Source organism: Gambusia affinis, linkage group LG15 (assembly GCF_019740435.1).
Source record: "Gambusia affinis linkage group LG15, SWU_Gaff_1.0, whole genome shotgun sequence".
NCBI classification, from domain to species: Eukaryota; Metazoa; Chordata; class Actinopteri; order Cyprinodontiformes; family Poeciliidae; genus Gambusia; species Gambusia affinis.
Genome location: NC_057882.1, coordinates 25,978,405 through 25,995,527, shown reverse-complemented (window position 1 = coordinate 25,995,527; position 17,123 = coordinate 25,978,405). Strand labels below are relative to the sequence as shown.

Here is a 17,123-nt window from a genome sequence, read left to right as displayed (position 1 = left end):
GGCATATGGCAGCAGACGTCTGTCGGCTACTGAGAGGAACTACTGCACCACCAGACGGGAACTCCTAGCTGTGGTGGAGTTCACCTCACACTTCAGACAGTACCTGCTGGGGCGACACTTTACCATTCGAACTGACCACAGCAGCTTACGGTGGCTCACCAGACTGAGAGAACCTGAGGGTCAACTCGCTCACTGGTTAGAGAAACTGGCAGAGTATGATTTCCAAGTGCTTCACCGCCCTGGGATTAAACACCTAAATGCGGATGCTCTCTCCAGGAAGCCCTGTCGTGAGAACTGTGCATGTAACATACCCGATCCAGAGCTGAGCAGGAAGCAGTTTCAACACAAGGCTGTGCAGTGTGACCTAATGGATTGCTCATCAGTCCACAATGACCTTTCAAATTCCCCAGGGCAGCCTCTAGTGGGGGTAGTGGGCAACTACATAAATGGTGACAGACAGAACTCCACTCATCCCAATATAAACCTGGTGAATGAAGCACCTCAGCCTAACCTGTTCTGTGGTTGGACTAACGAGCAGCTTGCTGCTGCCCAAAAGAACGACCCTGACATAGGACCAGTTTGGGAATGGATGGATAAAGGGGAAAGTCGTCCTGCCTGGGCCAGCATAGCAGCATGTAGCCCGGCCACCAAAGCTCTATGGTCACAGTGGAAAAGACTCTACAGGAAAGATGGAATCATGTTGAGAAAATTTTATTGCAATGAGGGCAAAAGTTTCTACCCCCAGATAGTATTACCACACTCTTACCATAGCTCTGTATTGGAACAACTGCACGATGGGCCCGTAGGTGGTCATTTTGGGGCAGAGAGGACTCTGTCACGTCTGAAAAGCAGATATTATTGGTATAATATGAAAGATGATGTTACTCTGTGGTGCCGTACCTGCATCAGCTGCTCAGCCAAGGCCCGGCCAAGGAAAACGCCCCAGGCAGCCATGGGAACTGTGCGGGTTGGTGCTCCCATGGAAAGGGTAGCAGTTGACCTGATGGGACCCTTAAACGAAACTGAGAGACATAACCGCTATATATTGGTGGTGCAGGACTATTTCAGTAAGTGGGTGGAAGCTTATCCTCTATCTGACGAGCAAGCTCCCACTGTGGCAGAGAAGATTGTGTCTGAATGGGTCTGCAGATATGGAGCCCCACACTCACTCCATAGTGACCAGGGCACCAATTTTGAATCTGCTGTTTTCCAGAGCATGTGTGAGCTGCTGGGCATCGAAAAAACGCGAACTACCCCATTTCATCCCCAATCCGACGGCCAGGTGGAACGATTTAATGCTACTTTGCAGAAAATTCTGGCCACCACTGCAGAGCGATGCCACTGGGAGTGGGATCTGATGCTTCCATATGCACTTATGGCTTACCGGGCCACCAAGCACAGCTCTACTGGATTCACGCCTAATATGATGCTGTTTGGTCGGGAGATAACCGAGCCAATCGATCTTGTTGCTGTTTCCCTCCCTGACGATGGTTGTGCCAACATTCCACAGTGTGTCAGGCAACAAAAAGAGAGGTTACAACTCTCCCATCAACTGGCCAGGGAGTGGCTGGGTAGGTCTTCTGAGCGAGCAAAGAGGCAATATGATAAAAACATGCACAAATTGCAGTATAAGGTTGGAGAAGCTGTTTGGCTCCTGATTAAAGGCACCAAAAGAGTGAAAAACAGAATACGGAAGTTCCTCCCTTCCTATGAGGGTCCTTATTTTGTCACTGGAACATTGGATGACCTTGTTTATTGCATCAAGAAGGGCCCAAAGTCACGAACTAAAGTGGTTCATCATGATAAGCTTAAGCCTTATTACAGCAGAACCCCGTTGAACAATAGCTGGGTTTTCCAAGACTCTCATGGCCCAGCGTCAGTTGAGGTGCCTCCACCAGTGGTCGATGCTTCTTGGGATGTGGATCATGATGTTTTTTTGAATCCCCGAGATGGTTTCTCAGAGATTGAGGAATCAACTATGGACCATCCATCTCAGTCTCTGCCTGCCCATTCACTTTCCTATGGAGACAACCAAATTCAAAACGAAGCTTGCCAGTTTTCACAGGACGGAGTTGACACAGAGGATTCTGTGGAGGAGCAGCGTCCGTTGGTCCTTCAAAGAACAGGACCTCAGCAAAGACCAAAAAGGAGATGCAGACCCCCTGACCGATTTGGTCAGTGGGTCAATGGCTAAATGCCCACATGCATGACTGTACTCTATTTTCTTTTCTTTATTGGCCTGATTCTGGGTGTAGGCGGATCGCTGCCCAGTTCAGGTAATGGACATTTAAAAAAAAAAAAAAATGTATTCAGCATGCCTGTTCCAGTTCCTAGTGTAATGCACTACATGCCATAGTATTATTTTTCTTTAAGTTGACTTCGGCTTGTTATTCTGCAAGTATGTTGTTTTGTAACACTGTAGTCTCTGTCCGTATTAGATCATCGACGAACTGTTCTAGTTTAGATTTTGGGGGATTTGTTCTAACCAGTTTTGTTTGCTGGAGTAATGTTAAATCTGTTTAAACATCATCCAGAGTGGGGGTAGTGTTACAGGCTCAGCCTTTCCCTAGGGGGGGGCGGTAGAGAGAGCAATAGGAGGAGCACGTAGAAGAAGAGGGTGTAAAAAGTTTGTGGAGACTAGACCTGGAGTGTGTTCGTTGTTCGCTTTGCCAAGAGTAGGAATAAAGTTCTGAAGCTTCCATCTGCCTCCTCCTCGTTCTTCTTTGCCGCTAGCAGAGCAGAACCTACGAGCTTGTTACCAGCAAACGAGCCGAAATAGACACCAGCCTGTTCTGGACTTACGAAGGTAACACAGTGCACCAGATGATGTAATGTTTCACCGATGTTTTACTTTTGGAGGAAACATGGCGACTCATCTGTGAGGGTTTTGTTCTCCTCCCCTCGGACACCAGCCACCAGCATCTAACCCTAACCCATCCAACTTTCCATTTCAACCCATTCATCATCATCCGGCTTCCTGTCGCATCGGCCGGACCCGTTATAGTGACAGTGTTGTTTACAAGGCCTTTCATCCTGCTGGCAGCTCGACTCCAGCACAAACATGTGACCTGCATCTGTTTTCCTGGAATCAAACGGGCTTCAGTCCAGAACCCGCTGGCTGCAGCAGGTACTCAGATTTTAGACCCGATCTGTAGCAAAACTCTGAGGTTGATGCTAACAAGTCTGAGTGTCAGCGTTAATACTAGAATAATCCATGCAGTTCAGGTTACTGTGGATGAAGCCTCTGTGTTACATTACATGGACATGTCCCCTGCTCTCTTATGTAATAATGACCAACAGGTCATTCTTTTTATATCCTAAAACTGACTTTTAGGAAACACCATCAACACACGACGCTAAACCATAACAATGTTGACTTTTTAACTATGTAATAACTTATTTTTCCTCTGTTTGACAGTAAATCCATTCCCTGCTGAAGGATAATTTTATTCATTTCAAATAAAAATTAGACAGAAATTAATTGCTGTGGTTTCTCATTTTATTCAAGTTTTTTGAAAGAGTTGTTGTAGATGTTGATGACTGTGGTCAGGAAGGATTTCCTGTAGCAGTCTGTGTTACAGCGGTACTGAAGAATCTTCTCACTGAAGACAGTGTTGTTTTATATGGAAACACACCTCTAGATGGCAACACCTCAAACAAAACCATCAGAGATCAGGGAGAGAATTAAGGTCTGTGATAATTCTGATCCATTTTTGGGAACAGCTTCCAGACGGAAAGTTCATCAGTTTCAGACATTAAATGCAAGTAGGAACAGTGAGTTTTGTGCCGTATTCACCAAATGGAAACAAAAATGGAGGAGTCAGATTTTAGTGGTTGGAGCATTTCATGTCATTTCTACTCCAGACTCTGGCACTAGACCGGGGTGGGCAGTCCTGGTTCTGGAGGGCCGGTGTCCTGCAACTCTTAGAGTCTCTCTGGTTCAAAAACCTGAATCCAACAGCCGAATCTCCTCCTCAGTGCAGTCGGGTTCTCCGGAGAACCGGTTGGGTTCTCCGGAGTCCTGCTAATGGCCTCATTATTTGATTCAGGTGTGTTGAAGTAGAGACACATATAAAGGTTACAGGAGACCGGACCTCTGGACCTCTGGACATCTGGATCCCTGGATCTCTGGACATCTGGACCTCTGGCCCTCCAGGACCAGGAGTCAACCACCCCTGAACTAGACTGTGCAGTAGGAGAAAAGAATAAACTTTGTTAATGTCAGCAATTTCTCTGTCAACGGATCCATGCAGGAAAGAGAAACAAAATGTTCATTTTAATTCAGAAGAACCAAGGCCCAGTTCTCTTTCTGTTTTATCCGTCTCTCTGTCCCAGAAGTGATAAACTACCTTTGAAAAATGAGCTGCACCAACAAGGCTGTTCACAAAGTGTTTAATAAATTGTTAATGTGAAACACAAGGAAGCAGAAGACGCCTGTGGATCCATAAGAATGGCTTCAGGTCCTGTGTGAGAGACCAGAAACCTGAAGCTGCAGAAACATGGAAAATGTTCTGGAAACAGATGAATATCATGTAGCATTTATTTCCCATCATCCACCCTGTTTGTTTAGACAGAATAAAACTGAAGTGAGAATGACCTGAGATGATAAAGTCTGCTTCAGATCATTTCAACCAGTGGCTTGTCTCCTTTCTGTGCAAAGCAGAAAGTGGTTAGATGATTTCATCATAACGAAGAGCTACAAATTAAAAGCTATGTGCTCTCAAAAATGTGCTTTATTTTATGGTTTGCTGCTGCAGAAAAGGGTGGATGTGAAAAAAATGAATCAGTGACATTAATTCTTCAAAACACTTTTGTGACCCTTTTAAACGAATGAATGGTAAATAGTAGGAAGACTGAATGTATTAAACATCTTTCTCAGTCCAGACTGAGGAGCTGTTTTATCTTCCAGCAGGTCAAACACGAAACATTTGTCAAATGGTTTAAATTAATGCTAATTTATGCTAACGCCAGATCAAAATCTGTGACAAGACTTTAAAACAGTGTCTATTCTACGTTCTTCACTAAATCTGATCAAACTTGGATAATTTTGCAAAAAGAAACTGGTGGAAATTTCAGTCAAGATGTGCAGAGTTCATAGTTAAACTCTCCATCAGGGAGGTAAGGTCACGGATGCCCTCTGCTTTGTTTACTCGCTCTAATGCTGACAGTGACGTCATTGCTACGATATAACATTCGCGTCAGAGGCAAAGTTTCAGGGAGCGACTATAGAAACCTCTCCGTTAAACCGGGAGCCAATCACAGAGCTGCTGTCATCCCTCCCAGCTGTTTTCCTGTCAGCCGCTGAGTCAAGCTGAACCAATCAGGTCCTGGCAGACCGGAAATGGACAGAGCAGGGATTTTATTTAACAGATTTAAATGCATCACAGCATGCATTAATGAGCTTGGTAGGAGCTAGCTGGAGAGTGTTGAACACGTGACTGTTCAACACCTCACATATAGAGGCATGCTGGGTACGCTCAAACAGGAAGTAACGTCAGAGCAGACCCAGAACTCACCTGGAGGAACTTCACATCCATGGAGACTCCTAGGGATGGATGGATGGATGGATGGATGGATGGATGGATGGATGGATGGATGGAAAAGGAACATAAATGACTAAGCTATCAGATATTTTATTACTAGTTAACATCTTTAGTTTTTTATTCCTTGGTTCTCCATTTATAGTCTTGAGATTATTATCTAGATCTTAAAAATTATAGGAGTAAAACAATCATGCAAGAAGATTGGCGCCTGATTAAATAGTCTCTTTCACTCTAAAACGGTAGCTTGCGAGAAAGGTTTTATTTTGAAGGTACTTTCCGGAAATGCCTGCCGTGCTGGCGGTCATCTTTACAGACGTCGTTGCTCTCAGGTTGACGCCTTTTTCTCCCCTTGGTCAGATTCAGTTCAGTTAAATCTTAGCGACCTGGCAGCTGGAGGTACGTTTCTTCTGTTTACAGCGACTGGAGTCCGCAGAGGAGCTGCGACAGAAAACCGCGTCTCCAACGACATTACTTAACGTTTCGGTTTAAAAAAGCAACAGTTGCTGTTAGAAGAATAAAACAGAAATGGACGAAAAGGCGTTTACGAAGGAGCTTGATCATTGGACAGAGCAGCTGAACGAATGCAGGCAGCTGTCCGAGGGACAAGTGAAGACACTCTGCGAAAAGGTAAGATACCGGAGCATGTTAATCAGAAATTTAAGTTCAGCATCTTGCCTTTTCTCTCTGTTGCCTTCCAGACATTTTAAAAATGGCGTCATTAGTTTAGATTTCACCGCGCGGCGCGTCTTATTTATTCGGTAATTAGCAGCTGGAGCCCGAAACCGTTAACCCAATAGAATACATGCGGGTTGAAAACTACGACTTAATGTGGCTAATTAACTTTAACTAGGCCACTGGAAGTTCAATAATTTTACATTTACAGCTTTCATTCAGATAAACCAGCGTTTGTACACTGCAAAAAACACAAAATCTTACCAAGTATTTTGGTCTAGTTTCAACTTCTTGCAATAAGAAAACTCACCTAAAAGTAACCTATAAGCAAAATTTAGGACCTTGTTTTAAGTGAATAATTACTTTATATTTACAAAAGAAGATTATTTCACTTATAACCTGGGAAAATGTTTTATAAGTGGAATAATCTGCCAAAGGAACCAGAACCTTTCCACTAAAATTAAGGAATATTGACTTAAAACAAGCTTTTAAAAGTTAGTTTTGTCTTATTTTAAGTGCACTACAATATTTACACTATAAACTAAACCAAAATTACTTGGTAAGTTTTTACATGTTTGCAGTGTAGTTGTGTTTTTCAGACTTGTTTTCTTCCAGAATGCAACCAAAACTTTTTGTAAATGGATATTTCTTTTATTCTATTAAATCCTGAAATAACATCAGTCTTTATGACCAGGAAGTGAGAGGGCAGGTGTATAAGGAGTGAGTTGCTGTGTTTGTGCTTGGTGTTGCTGTTGGTTGCTTCTCTGGGTTGAGTTGCTGTTAGCTGGACGCAGCATGTCCATATGTTGCTGCTTTCTGCTGCCAAATGCTGCACAGTTCAGCGGTCTGAGCTGCAGCTTAACCCCAATCCAGCATCCACACGCTGTCTGGAAAGGACTGGGATCTGATTTAGGTGTTTCTAGGTCCAAAGAGAATAAAATATTTAAAATGTTGCTGTTTCCTCCCAATCTGAAGGTTTTCATCTGGTTCCAGATAAATTCAGTTAACTTTTGTTTATACTTTAAAAATGGGCTGATCTTTTATTACACCATGACAAAAGTTGTTTTGTTCATATGCAGAGTGGGTAGTAACTAGTTATATTTATTAAATTTACTTGAGTAACTTTTTGAAAAAGTTACTTATTGGAGTATTTTTACAATGCTGTACTCTTATTTATATATATATATATATATATATATATATATATATATATATATCTTTGAGTTTTATTATAAAGTATCTTTTCTTTTACTTGAGTTAAATTTCTGGATTTTCTACCAACTGAATAAAAACCAAACCAGTTTAAACCAGAAACTCACCAGACTGACACAAACCTGCAGTTTCTGTTAAAGTTTCTGATCTGGAAACATTTTATCTTGACTGATTTTGTTATTTATATGAATTATTATTTTCATCCTTAAAATACCAAAATTTTCACGCACATTTATATTTTGATCTGTCTGATGTAATTTTTAAAAATTAATTTATTGGTCATTTGATCAGTTACTCAGTATTTTAGTAGATTTATTTATCTTTTTACCAAATACTTTTTTTTTTTTTTTTTTACTACTTTTTCATTTTACTTGAGTAAAAATATCTTAAAGTATTTATACTCTTGAGTAATATTTTTGGATACTCTGCCCTCTGTTTATATTCGTTTTGTCTCATAATGAATCAAAGAAAAGAAAATGAAGAAATCATTAAAATCACTAGTATTGGAACAACACAAGCTAAAATCTGAATCTCAGTTTTAGCCCAACTCCAAACCAGAGCAAAGAAAAATGTTTGTAAGAGTCTTAAAAGGATCAGCAGCCTGTGTGTCTCCAATGTTGCATCAACCTATATAACCATTTATCCAACTTTATTCAGCTCAAACATGCATTAAAGCTGCTGCTTGATGAATTTGTACAATGAAAATAATGGAAGCTTTTTTTGAGAAGAATCCGATTTTTCAGTATTTTTCCTCCAAAGTGCTCCTTTAACTCTTTCAGCAGATGTTTTCCTTCAGGAAACAGGAAGTCGGCTCATTGGAAACAGGAAGTTTGGTCTGCTGAGTGCTGGAGGTTAAAAGTCACGGCGATCATCCTGACATTTATTTTCTGCTCAGACATCATATTCTACTGTCATTAATAGACCTGTTACAATAAGCAATAAATCAATTAATCTCATGATGAATTAAAACAATCTGTCTTTCCCATTTCCATAGTTTATCAGTTTTCTGGAGGTTAAAAGTTAATTAATCTTATTTGTTGTTTGTTTTATTTTGAATATTTAAAATGTCTTCCAGTTCCAGTGTTAAATGTTCTTAAGAATTTAAAGTTTATTGATCTTTGAGAATTGATTCATTTATTATGCCATGATTCATAATATTCCTGGAAAAAGTCTCAAAGCAACAATTTTATCATGTATTGCAATAACTTCTGCTACGACTTATCGTCTAACAATATTTGTTACCTGATCCTAAAAGTGAAGTAATAATTTCTTAACTGTTGATTAGTCTTCTCTGGCTGTGGGATGAAATATTGTTTCCAGAAAAACAGAACAAAGTGGCTTTAAAAATAGATGGTTGCCTTCATCCCTCCATCATGGTTCTCTTCTCTCCGTTAATATTCTCAGCTCCAGGCGCCCACACAGCTTCCTCCTGTTTCCAAAATAGCAGAGGACATAATTGATTGATCGTTGCATCAGCAGCGCCGTGGCGGATCAGAGGGCGTGACTGAGGACAGCACGGTTACTGTGACTCAGAGAGAGAGAGAGTGAGAGAGTGTGTGTGTGTGTGTGTGTGTGTGTGTGTGTGTGTGTGTGTGTGTGTGTGTGTGTGTGTGTGTGTGTGTGTGTGTGTGTGTGTGTGTGTGTTGTGTAATTCGTTCTCTCCCTACATTCCAGCTCTTTGTTTCATTTGGTTGCCGTTGGGAAGGAATGCTGAAAATCTGAGCTGCACACACGGTCGCCGTCCAGGACGTCCCGGTCGCCGTGTCCCGGTCCCCGCGTCCTGGTCGCCGTCCCGGTCGCCGTCCAGGACGTCCTGGTCGCCGTCCCGGTCGTTTTCAGTTTTGGTCTGAATCATCTTGTGTTAGAAAATCTTTCTGTTCTTTATAAACCTGTTGAATAAAGCAAACGTCAGCTACAAACCAGGTTAAATACGGTGATGGCAGCGTCAAACTATATTCACACGTTTAAATGGTTTCAGTACAAAACCCGGCTTGTGGTCAGACTTCAACTTCTTACAAAGAAAAATGGGCAAAAATATTCATTCCTCACATACTTTGAAATATCTGAAGCTGTAAACAATCAATAATAAATAATCACATTATGAATTAAAATTAGCTTGACAATTCCTATTTGCATAATTTATTGTTTTTCACTCATTCAACCAAAACCTGGATGATCAAAGCTTCCAGTCTGATGTTTTGGTCTTAACTAAACGTCCTTTGAAAGAAAAGCTTGTTAATAATTCCTAATTTGTTTGTTTCTGTTTCGTTTGTTTATTTGGATAAAATAACAATATTACTTATTGAAATAACTTCTTGGACAATTTAGAAACCAGCTAAACTTTGTTATGGTGACAGACCTATAAGATCAGAATATGCCTTCCACACTTTTCAGATTTGTATTTGGAACACATTTAGAAACCAGCGTCTCATTTTGCTTCCAGTTCACTTGTTGTGATGTCATGATGATGTCATGATGATGTCAGGTCACCTCATGACCTCTGTTCATGTTTATCAGGGGCTTGTTTTCCACTTCCTTAGAAATGAATTAATTCTGGTTCGTTATGAGAAAGGAAATGATGTAAGCAGCATGTGGTGTTGTGGGTAATGAAGTCATCCTTTGTTTGCCTCGTTATGGCCGTTAATTCGCCCTGAGAGCCTGAGCTGGGTTTAACTGGCTTTACTGGGATTATATGGCGGCAGCTGGAATTCACAGGTTATCATTGAGGATGGAGGTGTGACAACGTTTCATATCAGTCTGTATAAATAATTATTGATTTTATTTGTTTCAAATATCTTAAATGCTCCCAACCTGTCTCAGGTTTATGACATTTTGATGTTTTAATCTCCTTCATTTTGGCTGTTACTCAGCAGTTTGTTGCTAAGCAACCAAAGAGTGGGTTGCTAGGTAACCATCAGAGGTGGGGAGATTACCCAATAAGACTGAACTCAAGTAAGAGTAGAACTACTTCAACATGTTTTTACTTGAGAGACGACTGGAGTGTCTGGTCAAAACATCATTTAATATTTAAACAAAATGTTGAAATAGTTCATATAACAATCATTATAAAATAACAAAATGGTTGATACTGCATTTAGACAATAAAATGTTTGTTTAAAATGGAATTGTTTGTATATTTTTATTCACTTTTAATGAATAAAAAAGGCTCAAGTGGTTAAATTAAAAATATATATTTTCAATCCAATTACTCATCAGAATAGTCAATACAAAAATGGATTAAGATAATAGATAGTTGCAGCCCCAAAAGTTGTTTTCTAAAATCCCTGCTTCATGACTGTTTTTTCATTTCATTGTTAAACTGAAGGCAAGTCGACTGAAAATAGATTATTATTATTATTATTATTATTATTATTGAGACAGGTTGATGTGTCATCCCTCCTATTTGTTTCTTTAATCTCCCAGCAGCTTCGCTCATCGCTGCTCCACTCTGGAGCATCTAGAATATTCTCCCAGCCTCACAGACTGAAGCGCACGTGGAGCGTGCACGTTGAATGTAGGTCAGGTTTGTGCAGCGCCGCAGGTTCCTGCTGCCCGTCTGGATCCCGTCTGCTGGCTGCAGGCCAGGGAAAACTCTCCGTCTGCAGCCGGATCCGTGACAAACATCGAACAAACCAGACGGTTTGAGAGAAACCAATGGAGACGTTTGTTTGAGCGTATCGGACCTGAGCGGTGACCCAAAGGAAGGAATCAGTGTTGTGTGTATTTGATCTTCAGAATGATTTTATTTTCTGTTTGGCTCTCAGTGAGGCGGCGGCGGCGGCGTCATGCACTGCAGCAGGAGGCCTCAGCTCCTGCATGGCTGGAATAAATTACCAATAAAACAGCAATGGGCTCCAAATAACTTATTTTAGGATTGATTGATCTATCCATCAATTGGATTTTTTTTAATGGACGCATTCTTCAGAAATACTTTAGCCTTTCTTATACAGTTTTACAAATGCATTAAAAATGCAAATAAATAATTAAAATACTTTTTTTGGAACATTTTATTAGCTAAAATGCAGAACTTTCCTTTAGCTTGATCATTTGTTGACTAATTTCTGTATTAAGCAATTAATTGGATTCCAGCAGGTGAAGCTAAAACTGTCACATTGGGTAAAATCATCACTTTAAATTTGCGGGGCATGAAAATAAATAAATAACAAAAACTAAAATTATTGATCATGAATCCAAAGCTCAGAAAGGATTTTAGAAGTTTACTGAATCAAAAGAAGGAAATCTAGTTTCCAGTTTCTCTTGGGCTCCACTGAACAAATTTACTCTGTTATTTAAACAGGATGTGCATCACTTCCTTTCAAAACATTTAATTAACTTAAATCTGATTTGGCTTCAGCAAAGTCGGCTTTTCAGTAAAAGTCTCTGGATAAATGCAGTTCTATTTAACATAAAAAGATTAATATTTGTGTTGTAACGAACATTTTTTCATGGTAGGAAATGTTGTTGGTAATAATTTTACCCCAAATGACATAAAAAGTCTTTGTTTTATACTTGAGGGCTGCACAGAATAAGTCCAAAGGCCACAAATGGCCCCGGGGCCACACGTTGGACTTCCTGCTGTAGATAATGTTTAAAGTCACTGATTTTCCTCCTGCAGGCGAAGGAGATCCTGACCAAAGAGTCGAACGTCCAGGAGGTGCGATGCCCGGTGACGGTGTGCGGCGACGTTCACGGCCAGTTCCACGACCTGATGGAGCTGTTCAAGATCGGAGGGAAGTCCCCCGACACCAACTACCTGTTCATGGGCGACTACGTGGACAGAGGATACTACTCGGTGGAAACTGTCACTCTGCTCGTAGCTCTTAAGGTGGTCACATCCCGGAGGTTTCTCCTGTGGACTGTGGAGAAAACATTGTTTTATAAAAGATTTTTTTCCTCTCGCCGTCTCAGGTACGTTTCCGGGAGCGAATAACGATCCTCAGGGGAAACCACGAGAGCAGACAGATCACGCAGGTCTACGGTTTCTACGACGAGTGCTTAAGGAAATACGGGAACGCCAACGTGTGGAAGTATTTCACCGACCTGTTCGACTACCTGCCGCTCACCGCATTGGTAGACTCTCAGGTGAGATCCGCTGCGTTATCCCACCTGAGTCACCAGAGTCGACCCGACATCGGCTCAGATTTATAACAGACGTGTAGCAACTAGATACAGCTACTTGAATAATTTTTGGAGAAACTTTTACAAGTATTTTTACTGCAATGTACTTTTTACATTTACATTTACGAAGTATCTCCACTCTTGCGTGAGTAATGGTTTTGGCTGCTCTTCCAGCCTCTGGATCATTAAATAAAGACTCAGACATGTTGGGCGTGCCGTGGTGGCGTAGGGGGTAGCATGACCCATGTTTGGAGGCCTTGAGTCCTCGACGCAGCCGTCGCGGGTTCGACTCCCGGACCCGACGATGTTTGCCGCATGTCTTCCCTCCTCTGTCAGCCTGCTGTCATATAAGGGACACTAGAGCCATAAAAGACCCCTGGAGGGGTTAAAAATAAACTAGATTCAGACATGTGGTTCTGTGTTGCTCTCAGATTTTCTGCCTTCATGGAGGCCTGTCACCATCTATAGACACCCTGGACCACATCAGGGCTCTGGACCGTCTGCAGGAAGTACCACATGAGGTAAAATCATAGAAATGTGCACAACTATTAATGCTCATATCACACTGATAGGAAAGTATTAGATTTGATCTGAAATTGCAATTTCGGCTCCGGCCATGCTTTGTGGTGGTTGGCAAAACACCGAGCATGCTCTGTATGTTGTTGCGCCCCCTGCTGGGCATGCAGGGCTCTTGTCCCGTATTTTTCAGACTATAAGGGGGACCGGATTATAAGACACATAAAGGGAAACAAAATACGGTAGTCGGTTAGGTCAGACTTTATTCAAATCATTAACAAAAACTGTCAGTATTACACAAAAACGTACACTCACTTTTTCAATCATTCATCTTCTACCAATCCATCAAATTCCTCGTCTTTGGTGTTGGAATTTAACAGTTGGGCGATAGCGGCATCAAGCGAGCCCGGATCTCTCGTCATCATCCGATTCAGTCTCATTGCTGTTGCTTGGCTGTTCATTGATGATTCCGGCCTTTGTGAAAACTCAGATGAATGTTAGCCCAGGCATCGACGGTCCATTAGCAGATAGTGGCGTAACCAGCCTGGCGTTGCCTACCTGTCTTGGTAAATGTGTGCTCACCTGCTGTCATCCATTACAATTTAGCCTTGAAAGCCTTGACACCAACATCTAGCACAGGGTGGGCAACTCCAGGCCTGGAGGGCCGGTCTCCTGCAACCTTTAGATGTATCTCTACTTCAACACACCTGAATCAGATAATGAGGTCGTTAGCAGGACTCTGGAGAACTTAGGAGGTGATTCAGCTGTTGGATTCAGGTGTGTTGGACCAGGGAGACTCCAAGAGTTGCAGGACACCGACCCTCCAGGACCAGGAGGGCCCACCCCTGATCCAGCAGTTGGAGTTCTTTGGTTAATGCTGTCGATTATGCTTCGACAGTCAAGGGGAGTGGCTTCGTTGCTTACCAAACTCGTAATAAAACAAACGGTGCACTGTTCATACATGAGGCGCATTTCCGATATTTTTGCAAATATAGGGATTTTATGTGCATCTAATAGTCTGAAAAATACGGTAAGTTGTTTGCAGCCAAATTGGGAGATGAAATAAGTTACATATATTTGAACATGTGAACCACCAGGCAAAAAAAATTCAGATTTCACAAGAAGCCCTGAGTGTGAATGTAAATCTGAGGGTTTTAAATGTGCTAAACGGTGTGGTGGATGGTGTAGGACGCCCAGTGTATCTGGGGATTAAATCAGTACATTTCTACCAAAGAAAAAGCTCAGAATGTGGAAATTTCTCAGCTCCAAAAGTGGAAAATGTGCAAAAACAGGATTTTTGTGGAAAAAGACTTCCTCTAAGCTCGTAAATCATAAAGATATTTTTACTTTTTTCTTTTACAGAAACTTTGACATTAATCTAAAAATTTCTGCATTTTACTTCAAATTTTTGACTTTTTTAGTTTAGGAGGATCCAGATTGTTTTCTGGAAAATTTCTTAGATTGTTCTCAAAATTCCTATATTTTCTGGTGAGTTCTGAGCGTTTGGCTCCGTTGTGTCCCTCAGGGCCCCATGTGCGACCTGCTGTGGTCGGATCCGGACGACCGCGGCGGCTGGGGCATCTCCCCCCGCGGAGCCGGCTACACGTTCGGCCAGGACATCTCGGAGACGTTCAACCACGCAAACCGCCTCACGCTGGTGTCCCGAGCCCACCAGCTCGTCATGGAGGTCCGGTTCTGCACCTTGTCGAGTTTCATGTTTAATACAAAGTGCAGCTTATTTAGAACAGATGATGATTCACTTCAGCAGTACTTTTACTCTGATCCCCCTCAGTTAAGTCCAGTCGTGAACAAACTGCAACAACTTTAGAAATTGATTAATTGGGTAAAAAAAAACAGATTTTTCAATTAACCTCTTAATTTTTTAATATAATATTAGAAATGCATATAAAACATATAAAAACCATTCAGTTCCTGTTTTAAACAAGAAAATCATCCTTTATTGTCTAAAATGCAGTGAATCTGAATTGGGTGAAGCTAAAAATAAACTTCACCGCTTCAGGAGTTTTAGATAAAACATTTTTACGCTCAAAGGTGTTTTTATCTGGAATGCAAAATGTTTATATATTTTACACAATTTTATCTTCATTACTGCTTGGAGTATGTTGTTTTTTCAGCCCTTTTGCTCCAGTTAACGATTAATCAATTACTAAATTAGTTGAAAATGAAGTCAGTAACCAATCAGTCCGATTAAAAAGTTCTGGTTCCGTTTTCAGTGATCCACTGCTTCCTGTTGGCTGATCTCATGAAATCCCAGTAAATGCATTAAGAGTTTATCTGCCAATAAAATGGATACATTTGAAACGTCGTTCTGTGTTTTGGTTTAAAAATGCATCCTCTTCACTCAGGGATACAACTGGTGCCATGAGAGGAACGTGGTGACGATTTTTAGCGCTCCCAACTACTGCTATCGCTGTGGCAACCAGGCGGCCATCATGGAGTTGGACGACACTCTCAAATACTCCTTGTAAGTACAGAAATAATCCAGCACGAAGCTTCTGGTGCATTTTGTTAAGACAAAACGTTTAAAACGAGACGAGCTGCTTAGCTTAAGTCAGTTGAGTCCAAACATTTAACCATGAGAACTTCAGCATTTTTATAGCATTTATGAATCAAACCTTTTGTGCCTTTTTTAACTTTATCTGCTCAATAATAAACATTTTTATTAAAATAAAAAAGTAGAATTTTTGATAAAACATTAGTATAAGAGACACACAGGTTGTACTTTTTTATTTGGGGTGTAAGATTTGCTTTTGAGTAAAATTAGGTCAATAATTACTCCAATAAATGGGAGTCTTTTTAAAAAAATTATTTTCTAAAATGTTATTGCTGTAAAAAATGGGCCAGCTATGATTTGGCAAACGTATGCAAATTCTTGAATTACAGTTGGTGGGCCGCCCAAAATCCTTCAGAGGGCCGTAAATGGCCCCTGAACCGCACTTTGGAGACCCCTGGTTTAGTTGTTGTGCAAATTATATTTTGCTCAGATTTGTAATTTCAACCTTTCTTGTCAGCTTGCAATTCGATCCGGCGCCTCGCAGAGGAGAGCCGCACGTAACCCGCCGTACTCCAGACTACTTCCTGTGAACCTTGACCTCTCCTAGCAACCCGCATACGGCCAAGTCCAGGCGTTGTATGACTCTGAACCAATACCGACACGAATGAGGAACAGAAACCTGGGAAACGCAGCAGTGCACATTGAACATCCACACGGCGAGGAGGATGAACCAGACGGTGTGCCATAATCACTGCGATGTTCGCCGCTGAGGACGAAACCATGAAACTCCTCATTCTCTACATCTGCAGCTGCTCCAGTCCCATCAGCTTTACTTCAGCAGATCTCAACATATGTTTGCACTTTTGTACATTTAAAGAAATTTATGACATTTGTATCATATGTTTAAAAAATACAGATTATAAATTATATGACTTTTTCCCCTTCCTGTTTTTTTTTTTTTTTTTTTTAATTGTAAAAAGAAACTAATGCTTTACACAAAGTACAGTTTTCCCCTGTAACTTATAAAAACTCCTCATCACCTCACCGACTCCCTTCCAGCTCTGTATTTTAACTAAGCATTTAGAATAATAAAGATGGCTTCTGGGTGTCTGAGTTGGATTTTTAAGATTTAAGTGAATCAAACGTAACGGCTTGGTTCAAGTAAAAGTGTTAGAAAATGTTTGTATTTCTATAAAATGCATCATTTCAGACGTTTGTTTAGAAGGGCTTATTTGGCGCCGCCCAGTGGTTCTCTGCGGTATAACACCATAAAACCAGTTCAAGTGGATTTAACTGGTATCGGCCATTGTAGATGGGAAAAGTATATTGCCGCCAAAACTTTAGTTTAATCTCAGACATTTTCTAGAAAAAACTTATAAGTTTCCAAACTCCAAGTTAAAAATTAGCAAAAACAAAATTCAGAAATTTTAAGATCTAAAATTTTCTAGAAAATGTTCATTTCTGAGCTCCAAGATAAAATTTCCAATTTTATGAGCTGAGATTTTTTTTGTGTGTGCAAATTTTCTACTCTTGGAGTTCAGAAATGA

The 17,123-nt window shown here is 40.9% G+C and overlaps 1 protein-coding gene across 1 annotated transcript; it reads left to right on the top strand.

The window, feature by feature from the left end:
- Positions 1-5,827: 5,827 nt before the first annotated feature.
- Positions 5,828-16,682, top strand: ppp2cab (protein phosphatase 2 catalytic subunit alpha b). The gene is made up of 7 exons (XM_044140395.1): positions 5,828-6,170; positions 12,043-12,252; positions 12,336-12,509; positions 12,977-13,066; positions 14,587-14,748; positions 15,428-15,546; positions 16,094-16,682. Exons 1-7 carry the CDS (start codon positions 6,069-6,071, stop codon positions 16,164-16,166), a joined length of 930 nt encoding a protein of 309 aa, XP_043996330.1. The 5' UTR covers positions 5,828-6,068; the 3' UTR covers positions 16,167-16,682.
- Positions 16,683-17,123: the final 441 nt, after the last annotated feature.

Bases quoted from the DNA above. Each gene is read 5' to 3' on its own strand.
- ppp2cab (XM_044140395.1), top strand. From the start codon at position 6,069: ATGGACGAAAAGGCGTTTACGAAGGAGCTTGATCATTGGACAGAGCAG. The intron at 12,510-12,976 runs GTGAGATCCGCT...TGTTGCTCTCAG, and splicing joins CCGCATTGGTAGACTCTCAG to ATTTTCTGCCTTCATGGAGG. The intron at 14,749-15,427 runs GTCCGGTTCTGC...CTCTTCACTCAG, and splicing joins CCCACCAGCTCGTCATGGAG to GGATACAACTGGTGCCATGA.